The sequence below is a fragment of the Dermacentor andersoni genome, chromosome 1, assembly GCF_023375885.2.
Source record: "Dermacentor andersoni chromosome 1, qqDerAnde1_hic_scaffold, whole genome shotgun sequence".
NCBI lineage: Eukaryota > Metazoa > Arthropoda > Arachnida > Ixodida > Ixodidae > Dermacentor > Dermacentor andersoni.
Genome location: NC_092814.1, coordinates 144436995 through 144451945, shown reverse-complemented (window position 1 = coordinate 144451945; position 14951 = coordinate 144436995). Strand labels below are relative to the sequence as shown.

Sequence of the window (14951 nt, the reverse complement as noted above, 5' to 3'; positions counted from 1 at the left end):
AACCGGTTGCTACCTCGTATCGGTAGACGATGCGCTGTTTTCTTTGGACTTGCTTCATTCCAGCACTGTGTTCAGAACGACTGCTGCCATTAACGAGCTCGGCCAAGCGCAGCCGCTAATTATTCGCATGTACCGTTAGCATGGTTGTGTTGAAAACGCTCAGCTAGGACTAGATTCGCATACAAGACATAAAACTACTCCATGGACTGAGCCGACGCGTGGATGTTCATTCGCATATCGCTAAAAGTGCTTCCAATCTACGATGGAACAATTACGCTACGGCCTATTCGCACGTACCATTTTAACGCAAGCCACATGCACATCGCTGGAAAGCGCACTCACTAACTGTTGAGAGCGATTTCTGACTGTTACGAAGCGAGAGAACAAACTCCCGACGAGCACCCTGGGATGGACCTGCACATAAGTTTGGGCCAAAAAAATAAAGTATTTAGTGCTAGACTAAGCTCTCATAGCGCTAGGCCAAAGCTGGTTCTTTGCTAAAGATGCTGCCAGGGGTATTTCTCTTGGCTATTTCTGGCAGCAGGGCACATAGTCACGAGCGAATGAAGCACATAATACACTGCTTTGTAGCGACATGGCTGTCATATAACACAGAGTTCGTGGTCTAAGTGTTGATTTATCCTCCCGCATGAAGCAACCACATGCTCTAGCGACATTGTAGGGGCTCTGCTGAAAAAAAAGAACCTTAATTCGCTTGGCTAAATTTTCTTGATATTTTGTACTCGGGGCACTAACCATTCGGTGGCTTAATTTGCTGCGGTCGAAATATGTTTCGGGTAATCTGAAGAAAAAAAACGAAAAAGAAGCGAGAGAAGGAAGAAACGAGGGGGAACTCTCGAGCAGCAACTTGTTTTGCAAGTTTGAGGTCTGCAGCACGCGCGTCCTTGATTACTAGAGAATTCTGCTAATGAGTTTGCGCTGTTGTCGCCTCCGTCTTTTAAATGTGAAGCTCTTTGCGAAGCTCGCCGGGTTTCGTGATCGTGGGCGCTACGGCCTGGCTGTTCTCTTTCCGCATAGGCCAACCAATCACAGCGGAGCAGGCGCGCCGCTGGGTTCCTTGCCCCAGCACCAGGTGGCGCTCGCTGCCGCGCATCCGTGGCAGCGGCTGCGTCGGCCGTGCGGCAATCATAAACAAAAAAAGAACCGGAAAGCTCGCGTTCACGCATTCGTGGCTGCGCGATAGTGAGGAAATAAACGCTTCTTGCCGATAGAATGAATTTGAATTGCGCTACGTACGTATGTGTCTGCTGCCTATGAAACCATGATGCGTTCAGCGTGCGTCGTACTAGCTAGTAGCCAGCAACTCCGCGTAAGAAAAGGCTCAGTACAATTCGTGTGCGCCCACGCTTGTGTGTGCGTGTGTGCGTGTGTGTGTGTGTGTGTGTTTAATTACCTATCGTATGGCATGTGGGAGAATACTCTGTTACATATGCTTGTGTGACGCTGATATCGCCTTAGAGTACTTTCCTTACCCAACTTATAGCGCGCTTTGCAGCTCTCAGCTGAAGCATCCTGTATAACTTGAACAGATTTCAACTGAACGGTATGTACCCTCTACAAGTAGGCTGTTCTGAGAATAATGGTACAGACACACAACAGCAAGTGTTTCTACACAAATATACTCTGGCAATGGGGAATTAATGTAACAACTACACCTGCACTCTTTCATTAGGTGGACACAGTGATGACACACGGCGCAAAGACAAAACTGGCTTAGAGGTTGAATTATATACACTATGTGCAGATCCGTCTTGGTTCAGTATGCGCACACACGGATTATATTTGTAAGGGATTCAATAACAGCAACAACACGGAGTGGTATGCTCTCTCTCTCTCTCTCTATATATATATATATATACATATATATATATATATATATATATATATATATATATATATATATATATATATATATATATATATATATATATATATATATATATATATATATATATATATATATATATATATATATGATTTCCTTTCTTTGCAGATTGACGTTTTACGTCATAACTCACAGGTTTCCTTTTCGTGGCAAGTTTGTGTCGAAGCCTTCTCGCACAGACTGCATATTCGTGTAAAGATGCAGCCGCCATGTGACCATTTCCCAGTGGCAGCCACAATATGTTGTCGAGATAACACAGACAGACATGCACACAATACAACAGCGTTGGCAAGGAGTGGAGTAAGTTGTTTTTTTTTTCTTGCGGCGCAGCTGCTAAATCACACACGATTGTTTCAGCTGACTGCGCACTGCCGCTTCTGGTGTAAATTTGTGAGCGGAAAGTGAACACTGTCACATTTTTGTCACCACGCACACAAACAAAGGAACCTTTTAAGTAGAATTTTACGGGAGCACGTACAACAGACAGGAATAAATAGCAAGGTGGTCCCCGGCGCCCCCCGCACACTCGCACTGTTGCACATCTTGTCTCGCATGCATGGCACACGGGACAATATCAGATCTGGTTTTCGCACGGTCGGCTGAACTTTCTTTTTTTTTTCACGCACCAGCCGCCCGTGAAAGATGGTATGTCCACATGGTCCTCACCGACTTGTGACAGGCTGCGTCCATGCGGCAGTGCTTCGTCCATTGGCGACTCCCATGGAAAGTATGTTGACGCGCGACAGCTTTCGTATTAAGCAGGCTTGGAGAGTTGTCTCTCGTTGGCCGGGCACAGACAGAGGTCGAGTACAGGCAGCGATTGGTCGTGTAAACAAGGAAACGGAAGAGACACTCCATACTACGGTGAACTTGACTTTACGCCTTGGCGGTCGATATTGCCAATCAGCGTCTATATACTATATTCAGCGCCTTCACTTTTCTACGTGTGTTGGAGGTTTTTAATAAATTGCGTTCGGACAGCTTGGGAACCTCTGTGTAAACTATTAGGCTTTTCAACCAACTCTTCGCCCTCCTGTTTCACCGTTCCGGCATGCTACTGATGCGAGAATGGCCGCCCATGTGTGGAACGTGCTTCGCGCCCTCTCATTGTGCCTGAAGTATGGTGCCGACGTATCATCTCCAATGGCAGGTTACGCTTGACTTAAGTGTTGTTTATGCTTTCCGCCTTCTTTTCTTCGTTCCTGCATTTGTATTGTTTCTTCATGTTTTTTTTTCTAGCCGCTGCTGATTTTTCTTGATGTTCGTCGATAGCCTGCGTTTGGGTGGCCCGTTCTGACATGTTCGCATCCCTCACGAACAACAAGGACAATGATTTCTTGCCATGCGACAACAACTACAAAAGGAAAATGCCGCATATAGAGCAAAATTTACACGTGTAGCTGCAAAAGGCTACGTAGGTGGTTTAATCGCAGACGCCAAAAATAAGCGAGGTGATGGTCATCACTTTGCGTACTGTATCTGTGTGAAAATTTACCACCCCATTCAGCGTGTAAGCAGAACAGTTCCTTTTGATTGGTCATGCGCTGAGTCTTTGTCATTCGTGGATTACTTGAGGTCTACAGGAGTGATGAAAACTCCCATTCTACACCTGTGCATCTTTATAACCCCAGTATTACTACCCAAATGCATCCGATACCTGTCACACGAGAGTCGCGCTCGTGAGTGGGGTGTTGGAACCAAACCCACGGCTAGATAATGAGAAACGCCATACTGGAGAGTGCTGGGTTAGTTACTTCACCTGCGACTACTTGTTCGGGATTTAGATCTTTCATATCGAACTTTTCTTGCTCTGCCACCTAACCTGTTGCAGCCGTGGCGGCTGCAGCAGTTGAGGGGACAACAAAATGGCAATGATATTTAAAAAAAAAGTTCACGAAATAGGACTTAAGGCGCGAATAAATATTCCCAGGTGCAAGCTGGGTATGGCCTTTGCGGCCCTGAACTCAGCAGCATAACTTGACTGATTCACCGCGTTAGGTGGCTACTAAATACTACCGCTGTGATTTCGCTCGATGATATTTGAAAGACAGCGCAGGCCTCCGAACGGTCGTCGCAGTGCTTTGAGCGATGGTAGTAGGCGTGGTATCCATGTACGGGTTACTAATCTCTCTTTTTTTTTTTTGCGGTGTTCGTCAGTGCGGGTGCTTAGTGCGTGCCGTGAGGCACGTGCTACGGACGCGGATGAGGGTGGACAGCCCGTTGGAAGCTGACCCGCTGCTCGCTGCATTACAGTGCCCAGTCTTGTTGACAGCCATTGTAAGCGAGCAAAACTCTTGGTCCGGTAACCTGTTAATTAAAGACTTTTGAAGTGATAAATAAATACTGGAGGGTGCGCTATTTTCATGGTTGATACTTGCTTCAGGACATAATTAATGCAACGGGAACGCGCAACCACGAAGAAAAGCCCAGAAACAGCGCCGGTGACGGATGTCTGCGTGCGTTTTTGATTAAAAGGTATGTGTTTAAATTATGTGTTTAAATGATTGGCTTTGCTTTGCGTTAATGTGTTCAGGTTAGTTACACCTGCGTCCTTCAGCGAATCGCCCTTTAACATAACAGGCAAGATGTAGAAGCTGCCTAGCTTAGTTTTCCTCCTGACCAGAATTTCTAGTATTTTGAGCAATTTAACAAATAAAAAAATCCAAATTTCCAACTACTCATCGTCTCGAGCGATATACACCGTGAAATCTATAAACATATGCAAGGAAACGTAGGGAAGCGCGATCGCTACTTTCTTCCTTGTCTTCATCTTTTTTTTTTTTTTTGCGCTCAGCATTGTGAACTTATTCCGACGTGAACAGTGCTCTGTTCTTGCTCGTACTTCAAGTTTCTTGTGTGGTTAGTAAGAATTTTTTTTTTTATTATGAGAATGAGTATTACGTAGGGCGTTTCCACAATCCTGAAAGACATCAAAGTCTGGGTGAAACGTTCGGTTACTCAGCAGTAATCATAAAGTACCTGCTGATAATAATGTTAACTACAAGTAGTTAAACGCATCCACACAAAGGCTTACGCCTTTAGGCAAGCAACTGAAAAATTATTTGATGGAACTGTACCACGTTTGAAATACTAATACGGGCCCTAAAACTTCTACAAGACATTCCATAGAATTTCTACATAACGTCAGGCTCCATGTATATGGGGTATCTGGCTTTCGGAGATGATTCATTTTGCAAGATCATGATAAGGTTGCCAGCCGGAAGGCGTTGATAATGAAAGTGCCGTCAAATGGTGCTGTAATATAGAAACACTATAGAAACACTAATATAGAAACACTATAATAATTTTGAACCAACCACGGAAACGTTTCTGCGTTATCATTTCTACGAATAAAGAAGTCATTTGAGCACATCAGCCGCAATCTTGATGTGCCTTGTACATGGTAAAATGTACAAAATTACAATTTTTCTCAGCTGGCGCATGTGCTGGGCTGATTCGCAAGTAGAAAACCCAGTTTTCTAATGTGTTGTATCCCCTATACCGACCCGAAAGCAGTAAAAGTATTTATGCGTGACCTAGACAGCCGCACATGAATAGGTTTCACTGCTCTCGCTTAATAAAGCATTTCTTGCTTCTTTAACCCACGAAAACTCCATAAAGTTGTCGACAACGCCGAACGTAATAAGCATTGTAGATGCTGCTGGTGTTTCTGGGTCTCTTTCTCTGTGTCAAAAACGAACTTGCTTCGTGATGAAACGACCTAGTTGCAGGTGAAATTCTCGCACGTGAGTTCTCGCTGCACTTCAGATAACGTATGCCCACAAGTCTTACAGCTCAACAAGTGTTTTCGCTTTGTAGAAACGACTTGTGTCGGAAATTTGATTCCAAGCGCGTGCGCGACCAGTTATAAGCGGGAAGCACAGTAAAGGGTTAAACAACATTTAAAGAGAACAGTTTCGGTGAAGTAAAATCGTTATAAAGCGACCTGGAGGAGCCGAAATAGGAATTAATCACAGTCGTTCCCAGTAGCAGAGAGATCCCGTCCTGCTCAATGCGACTGACGTGGCAGACGCAAAATCACATCTCTTTCTCGGTCACGCTCGCAGACGTGGTTCGCCACATTTACAGCCGCGTGCTGCCGTCCACGGCTGTTTTGCTGCTGATGACGTAACTGACGTTCGTCGAAGGCGGTGTCGAGAGACGGAATAGACGGAAGAAAGTCTCTCGAATCTCGGTGCTGCACAAACAGTAGACATAAAAGTTCATGGCAAAATTAGCCATCTCCATGTCGTTGGCGAATGCCCTGAAGAGCTGAAATCCATAATTGAGCTCTTTGTCGTCGCTGATAAGCATGGTGAGAATAGCGGCGGGGGTCATGCAGACGCAGAACATGATAACGATAGCTGCTAGCAGCATGACGAGCCGTTTCTCCTCGAGGTACTTTCCTGAATCGCGAGTGGCGCTATTCGTGAGCAGATGCCGTTTACGCATCACCTTACGGAACGTGATGATGATTGTGGTATTGAGCGTTGAGACAACGATCACGGGCCCGAGGCGCACCAACACTTCTTTGAAGATCAAGTACGCCTTGAAAGCCCATTTTTGTGTAACAGCCACGTTGTCGCATGGCATGTACTGGGTCTTGTTCAGTTGCTCGTCCCAGAAGGGCACCGGCATCTTCTGGAAAGCGACGGGTATGTAGAGCAGCGCGGCACCTGCGAAGGCGCTCAAGATGGCGAGCTTGGCACGCCGCGCGTTGTGGAACTCGCGGTAGCGCGTTGGCCGGCACACGGACCAGTACCGATCCATGGTGACGGCCAGCACGATGAACACACTGCTGGCCATGAGCGCGTTGACGAGTGGCATCTCGACGTGCGCATAGTAGAAGGCGGCCGGGTAGGAGCGCGGCTGGATGCCGTGCAGGCGCAGCATGGAGAACACGGCCACCACGAGCGTCAGCAGGTCGGACGTGGCCAGCCATGTGAGGTAGACGAAGGTGACGCCCTTCAGGTTGGGCCGTGTCAGCACCACCAGGTTGATCAAGTTGCCGATGATGCCCAGCGCAATTATCACGAATGAGATGACACCATAGGCGATGAACTTTAGCAGCGCGATATCCTCCTTCAGCTGCGCCACAGCGCGCTCGTCTGCGGACGTCTGCGCTTCGGTCCAGGGAGCAACGGATGACGCCGCCACCGAGTCATTGGCCACAGCTGTAGCTGGTGTGTTGTAGTTTGGGCACACGGCCATGGCTTTCTGCGAGAGAAAACAAAGCGGCCATCGCATCAGAAACTCGTAAATGCACATTTGAAACTCGCATCAAATGTCTGGCTAACCACGATCTATGCTTTTATTTATTGAAATGAAAGTAAAAGAAAGCGATGCAGGCAGCATATTATGGTGATGGTTACTACTTTTTGCATAGCAGAAACAATATAAAAACATATATAGTAAGAACATGAAATTAAACCACGTAATAGAGCCACCAATCCAGATCAAACAGTGATATACACCCGCAAACATGCAAATATAAAAGACAAACGCAAGTCGCTCCACAAGAGTTTCTGATCTGTGATCTGTGATCTATGATGAACTGTCCTCTGCTTCATTTTCTTACTCCAGAGGCATCTAATACATGAGCGCTCGAGGTCGCATATCATAGGATGAATTCGTGAACGTGGAACTCATAGGACACATTTTGTGATTGTCAGGAACTATTTACTATTGTGACTATTGTGATTGTCAGAAAACATTAGCCATTTAATATGAATATTCTGAAGCTGCAATATTCTGCAGGCTTTATTCTCCAATTTTCCGCCAATGAAACTTCGTAGCATCGTAGAACATAACTCGTTTAATATATTATATTCTGCGCACTAGCTGACTTATAGTAAGGGCGATTTATTCACCCCATTTAAGTTAGCTCCCTTTGTACTTCGGGAGCAGAGTGACATCGCTAATAATGACCATACCGGGACATTGCTTCAGCTCTTCTACTGAAGTAAGATCTAATCATAAGAAATGACTAAACTATCGGCAACAGTTAGTACACCATAAGTCAGAAAGCAGCCCAAACCAAAGCGATCATCTGAACATTTTTTACCCGCCGTGGTTGCTTAGGGCCTATGGTATTGGGCTAGCAGCTAAACACGAGGTCGCACGATCCAATCCCGGCTACGGCGGCCGCATTTCGATGATGAGCGAATGCGAAAACACGTGTGTGCTTAGATTTAGGTTCTGGTTGAAGAACCGCTGGTGGTCCAAAGTATTCCAAAATCCCCCCCCCCCCCCCCACTATGGCGTGCCTCATAATCAGATCGTGCATTTGGCACGTAAAACCCCATATTTATTAAAATGCTTCAAGCAGTGAGTCTGCAAAAATGGCAAGAGATGGCGTACCAGTGCTATTCTCTCACGCTCTCTCCAGTCGAAAGGAGACGGCTGACCTCTATAGTATAAGCTGAACTGCTGTATGAGAAGGGAGAATTTTATTGATGCACCTTTTGAGCAAACCAATTTTCAGTCATTGCGAAATGGAGATCTACGAACAGACAAAAGAAATGATCAGTTTAAAATCAGGCAGAAATTCATCAAATGTTGCAAAAAGCCTATGGGAAGGGTGCCCTAAAGAAAAGTGTATTCAAATGGGTCCACCGCTTTCCGGGTGGCTGTTAAGAACCCGAAGGCGATGCCAGATCAGGACAGTGCGTCCTAATCTTGCATTGTCTTTAAGATCCTAATGATCTTCTCTAACACATTGGTTCTCGTTCCCCTCGTGTAAAGAGGAAAACTATAATTGTGTGCGTTAACTCGTGCTCAATAACCGACGACTCAGTGTTAGAATATTAGCAGAAGCACTCGGTTTGGGGAAGCCGTCCTTTCACGAATAAGTGGCTCTTGTGCGGAACCCCGTTTTGCACTGCTCTCATTTTACGAGTATTTTTGCGCGGTTTCAGGACGCGCCGCTCCCGACACCTTCGGCGATGGAAGCGGAGTCAGCTTGACATCCGGAGGAGACAGACGTCGCAGCGTCAAGCGCTCCGAGGAAGCGCAATCACCCCATGAGGGACACAGGCAGTGAGGACACGTTCTGCTGTACTACTCTGCTCCAAAACATCTGTCGGATGACGGTGATTACTTGACAGTTGTAAGGCAAAAAGGAAAGAGGATAATTGTCACTGCTTCCTCGTCTTCAAAAAGGGTGACGGCGATGGCAAAGAACAATGACATGGCTCATACCATCCTCTTCTTGCCCGAGACGCCGACCGATGACTTGAATTGGCTAAACAGGCAAGCCATATCTGTCACACTGGATGCTCTTGTTCCGAATGAGATAACGGATGTGAGAATTAACGCGCGTAAGAACATTGTAGCCGTCGATGTCAAGAACAGAGCAGTGCTGGATATCTTGAGTACAGTCAAAATGCTGGGCAAGATATATGCTCGAAGCACAATACCGCTGGACAGCGATACTTCATCAGGTGTGATTTATGATGCCGATGAGTCAGTCGACGACAACGATCTGCCTATTTTGATTAAACACGCCCCCGCAGATGTAACTATTATTGAAATCCGTCGCCCAGGAGAATCACGTTGATTAAAGATAACTTTCAACGGAAAAGGCTTGCCGTCACATGTGAAAGTTTGATTTTTTTGTCATCCAATGCGACCGTTCGTTCAAAGACCATTTCAGTGCCGTAATTGTTTGAAATCGGGCATGTCATGCGGCATGTGCAAAAATTCGACCGTGTGCCCAAAGTGCACTGAGCAGCGCAGCGCTGATGCTTGCCGTGCGACTGATTTCAAGTGTGTTAATTGCTCTGCTCCCCATGAAGCATTGTCGAAAGACTTCCCGAGGCACAAGACAGAGCTAAAAGTCCTAAAACAAATAGTTAGAGACAATGCAATGCACAGAGAGGCCATCGCCAAAGGGCGACGGCATCGTGCCCGCCACACACAATCTTAGTCTACTAGAAATGCTGTTACCGCCGCTACTTTCTGCAGCTGGTCCACCCAAGGCGCTCACCCACACTAACAACACGGTATCTCGTGATAGAGTGAATACGTCCACTGCCAACGCCTGGCCTGCACTTCCGACATCAAGTCCTCCAGAAGAACAAAGATCGACGATGGCCTTCCAACGCACCAATGACTGCACAGATCACATGCGAGGTCAAGAAAAGCAAGTAATCGCTATAATCAAGTCTCTAAGTAAAGTATTTCGCATGTTGACAAATGACATTCAGCCGCCATCTGCTCGGGGTGCACTGCAAGTGCTGGACAGTCTGGATCCAGTTCTTGCCAGCCTCGAGTAGCAGGCACAATGGCTCTACCGTGTCAGCCTTTCTGCAGACAAGTCAAGGAAGCGTCTCTTATGCATTGGAATGCCCGGAGATTGAAATCCCGTATTGCTGATTTCCACCATTACGTTTGCACCAATCGATTCCCCATTATTGTCCCCTGTGAACCGAACGCACAGAAACGGGTCAGGATCTCAGGCAATGAACCTTATGTGTCATCGACTTGTAATGACAATAGCGAGGTGATCATTTATATACGGTGTGAACTAACTTACATTGTTCATCCAGTGCGGCCACATGACAGTAATCAGTATGTCTGTTTGACCGTGAAAAAAGACAAACTTTCGTTTACTCTAGTGGGCGCTTACTTTTCTCCATGAACTCGATTCCACAGACAGAGACTGAGTTACATTATAGATGTGACTCCTGGTCCATGGATGGTTACTGGGGACTTTAACGCGCATCATTCACTTTGCGGAAGCATCAAGGTAAATTCCAAAGAAAGACACCTCGTTTGCTTTGCCTCCGAGCATGAACTTTGCTGTCTAAACGATGGCATCCCCACGTTTCTGCGCGGCCGGACGTGCATTATTTGTTTAGACTTAGCTTTTGTCTCGCGATGCCTCACACGCCACGTCCATTTGGTTCGCAGATATAGAAACCCACGAAGCCGACCACATGCCTACCTACCTGAAAATAAAAGGCCAAATCAAAATTTAAACGGACAATAGATTGGTCCGTGTTTAAATAACTTATGGAAGACGCATACCACGAAGGCGTTTCATCCACACTAGAAATTGGCTATGCACGATGGCTGCGTTCGATGGCCAAGGCTATGCACGATGTTATGCGTTCATTTCAGCCATTGGATAAATACACAGATTTTGATGCAGAACTACAGAGCCTCCGTGCAATCCTCCGGTGAGCGGAGCAACGGTACAGACGGACTTCATTGGTTTACGACCTTGGAGAGGCCAGACGGATTCAAAATAAAATTCAGCGTCGCCTTGCTGTACTGCAAAATCAACGCTGGAAATCCTTTTGTGTCTCTTGATCCGCGTAAACCACTGTCGGTTGTCTGGAGGACAGTCCACGGACTTCGAACAGCTCCTCAACAGCGCTGTCCATTTAAATATGTAGCCCTCCACCAAGGACGCCGAGAAGTCGACGTAGCCGAAGATGACTGCGCAAGGGTCGAGGGTCCGGCGTTCACCTATTCATCTTGCGCACCTATTACTATTGTCCCCCCTTGCTCCCGAGATCCTCGTATGGACGCTCCTTTCTCCATCGAAGAACTGGAGGCCGCACTTGCTGGGTGCAGGCGATCTTCATCACCAGGACCCAATGGCATCACATACTCTGCGCTTGCAAACCTTGGTCAAGAGGCGAGAGATGCACTTCTTGTATACAACAAGTCATGGCGTGACGGCCTGGTCCCTACTACGCGGATATCCAGTCGCATTGTTCTACTCCTCAAGCATGGCAAATCTCCATTGGAATTGTCATCTTGCCGTCCAATAGCACTGGCGAGCTGTGTCGGCAAGGTAATGGAGAGAATGATCCTTACATGGTTAGAATGGTACTTGGAATTTTACAACGTTTGTACGCAAGTAATGGCTGGCTTTCGGCGCGGACGCTCGTAAATAGATAGCGTTATTGACCTTGTAACATATGTACAGCGCCAGAAACATCTGAAACGAATCACTGCGGCCTTATTCCTTGGCGTTAAAGGTGCGTACGACAATGCAGATCATCATGCAATTCCGGACGCCTTAGAAGCTGTAGGGGTTGGTGGACACGCCTTTCGCTAGATACGCAGCTATGTGAATGGAAGATCTTTATTTATTTTGAAATAAACCAGCTATACCAGTGGTGGTCTACAGCAAGGTGGAGTACTCAGACCTACCCTGTTCAACCTGGTGCTCGTTGGTCTCGCCGATCTGTTACCGAAAACCGTTCAGCTCTCCGTATATGCTGATGGTATTTGCATATGGGCTTCAGGAGTGACACGTGTACAAGTCCGCGCACGACTTCAGAAGACTTCAACGGCCGTGTCAACATACCTAAGAAGGCCAGGCCTGGAGCTTTCAGCTGAGAAATGTGCACTCGCTGCTTTTCCTGGCAAAGCGATGACCCCTGATGCTTTGCGGATTAATGACCAAACTGTACGATACAAACGAATGCACCGATTTCTTGGCCTCATCTTTCATAGAGACTAGTCTTGGAGCCCTCACGTCTCGTACATGACAAAGCGATTAGCCGCCATTGTGGCGGGAAGTCCTGGGGCGCAACAATACTATCAATGTTGTAACTATATCACGCACTGTTTTGGGCTTCCTGCGGTACAGCTTACCTGTACTAGGAAATACTTGCACTACAAATATCCGCAAACTCCAGAGTGCGCAAGCACAAGCACTCAGAACTTGTCTTGGTCTCCCAAAAACTACGTCATCGATTGCGACAGTGACCATTGCCAGAGACGCTCCTGTGACAGACTAAATTGATGCAGATGTCCTTAGAGCACACATCCGACCTGACTCGGATTCCCTCACACTATCTTGCTTGCTTGCCAGCAAAGAAGCGACATTCAACTTTTGCCAAAAGTATTGTAAGACGTCAGCCCCACTTGGAATCAGAATTTACGCCTGCTACACGATTATCAGACTCGTTGTGGTCTCTGCACCGACCGCAAGTGCAATTGACAATTCCAGGCACCAGAAAGAAAGCTGGAGCGCCATTGCAAGCTTTGAAGCAAGCAACTTTGGAACACATTCAGAACGTGCACAGATTCCGCCAACATGTCTACACAGATGGTTCAGTGAAACTAAACAGCTCTGCTGCTGCAGTCTTCATCCCGGCAAAATTTGAAGGAATCAAATTAAAACTTTCATGTGTGACCACATCGAAGGGTGCAGAATTTGCGGCACTCTCTGCTGCACTTGGTTTCATTAATCAGGAACCACTACAACAATGGAGAATCTTTAGGGGCCCTAAGGCAGCCCTTATGTGCATACAAAGCCCAATGCGCCACGTACCCAATGAACAACTGGCCTCAGAAATTAGACACATGCATCATCGCAGCCATGACAAGGGACACAACATAATCTTTCGGTGGCATCCAGGGCATTGCAGCATCAGCGGGAATTACTACGCCGACGAAGCCGCCCGGTCCACACATGAAAGTGATCAACGTGTCTTGATTCCGCTTTCTCAAACAGACGCGGCGGCTGGGCTGCGACTGATGTCCCGTGAATGTACTTTGTCCCTGTGTGACTCGAACGTTTTCACCATGTGTCGTTTGCGTTCGCTGTCTCGGGACATACGCATGCACCTACGACCTGGGTTACCACTATGTGAACAGACCATGCTGTACCGTCTGTGGCTAGGCGTTGCATTTACGAACTCATGCTTTCCTTATTGGAATGGCCAGCAGCCATACGTGCGACACATGCAATAGCGACGAGACGCTCGGATATATTATCTGTGTCTGTACGCGATATAGTGGCCAGACACAAGTGATGTGCAGAGTGTTGGACCAGTTGGAAAATCCTCCATTCATCATCATCAGCATCATCATCATCATCATCCTTGTTACGCCCACTGCAGGCCAAAGGCCTCTCCCATACTTCTCCAACTACTCCGCTCATGTGCTAATTGTGGCCATGTTGTCCTTGCAAACTTCTTAATCTCCTCCGTCCACCTAACTTTCTGCCACCCCCTGCTACGCTTCCATTCTCTTGGCATCCAGTCCGTAACCATTAATGACCACCCATTATCTTCCCTCCTCATTACATGCCCTGCCCATGGCCTTTTCTTTTTCTTGATTTCAACTAAGATGTCATTAACTAGCGTTTGTTCCCTCACCTAGTTTGCTCTCTTCTTAGCCCCCCTCCTTAACGTTACACCAACCATTCTTGTTTCTGTAGCTCGTTGCGTCGTCCTGAATTTAAGTAAAACCCTTTTCCTAAGCCTCCAGTTTTCAGCCCAGTACGTGAGTACTGGTAAGACACAGCTCTTATACACTTTTCTCTTGGGGGATAATGGCAAGCTGCTGTCCATGATCTGAGAACGCCTGCCAAACGCACCCCAGCCCATTGTTATTCTTCTGATTATTTCAGTCACATGATCCGGATCCGCGGTCACTACCTGCCCTAAGTAAATGTATTCCCTTACCACTTCCAGTGCCTCCCTACCTATCGTAAACTGCTGTTTTCTTCCGAGACTGTTAAACATTAGTTTTCTGCAGATTAATTTTTAGGCCCACCCTTCTGCTTTGCCTCTCCAGGTCAGTAGCATGCATTGTAATATGTCCCCTGTGTTACTAAGCAAGGCAATATCATCAGCGAATCGCAAGCTACTAAGGTATTCCGCGTTAACTCTTATCCCCAATTATTCCTAATCCAGGTCTCTCAATACCTCCTGTAAACACGCTGTAAATAGCATTCGATACATGGTATCTCCCTCCCTGACGCCCTTCTTTACTGGGATTTTGTTGCTTTCTTTATGGAGGACTAAGATAACTATGGAGCCGCTATAGATATCTTTCAGTATTTTTACATACGGCTCGTCTACACCCTGATTCCGTAAAGCCTGCATGACTGCTGAGGTTTCGACTGAATCAAACGCCTTCTCGTAATCAATGAAAGCTTGATATAAGGGTTTGTAATATTCCGCACATTTCTCTATCACCTGATTGATAGTGTGAATATGGTCTCCAGTTGAGTAGCCCTTACAGAATCCTGCCTGGTCCTTTGGTTGACGGAAGTCTACGGGGTTCCTGATTC

The 14951-nt window shown here is 46.8% G+C and overlaps 1 protein-coding gene across 1 annotated transcript; it reads right to left on the bottom strand.

The window, feature by feature from the left end:
* Window positions 1-2211: 2211 nt before the first annotated feature.
* On the bottom strand, window positions 2212-7117 carry LOC126544628 (probable G-protein coupled receptor B0563.6). The gene has a single exon (XM_050192063.2). It carries the CDS (start codon window positions 7115-7117, stop codon window positions 5990-5992), a length of 1128 nt encoding a protein of 375 aa, XP_050048020.1. The 3' UTR covers window positions 2212-5989.
* Between the last annotated feature and the right edge of the window lie 7834 nt (window positions 7118-14951).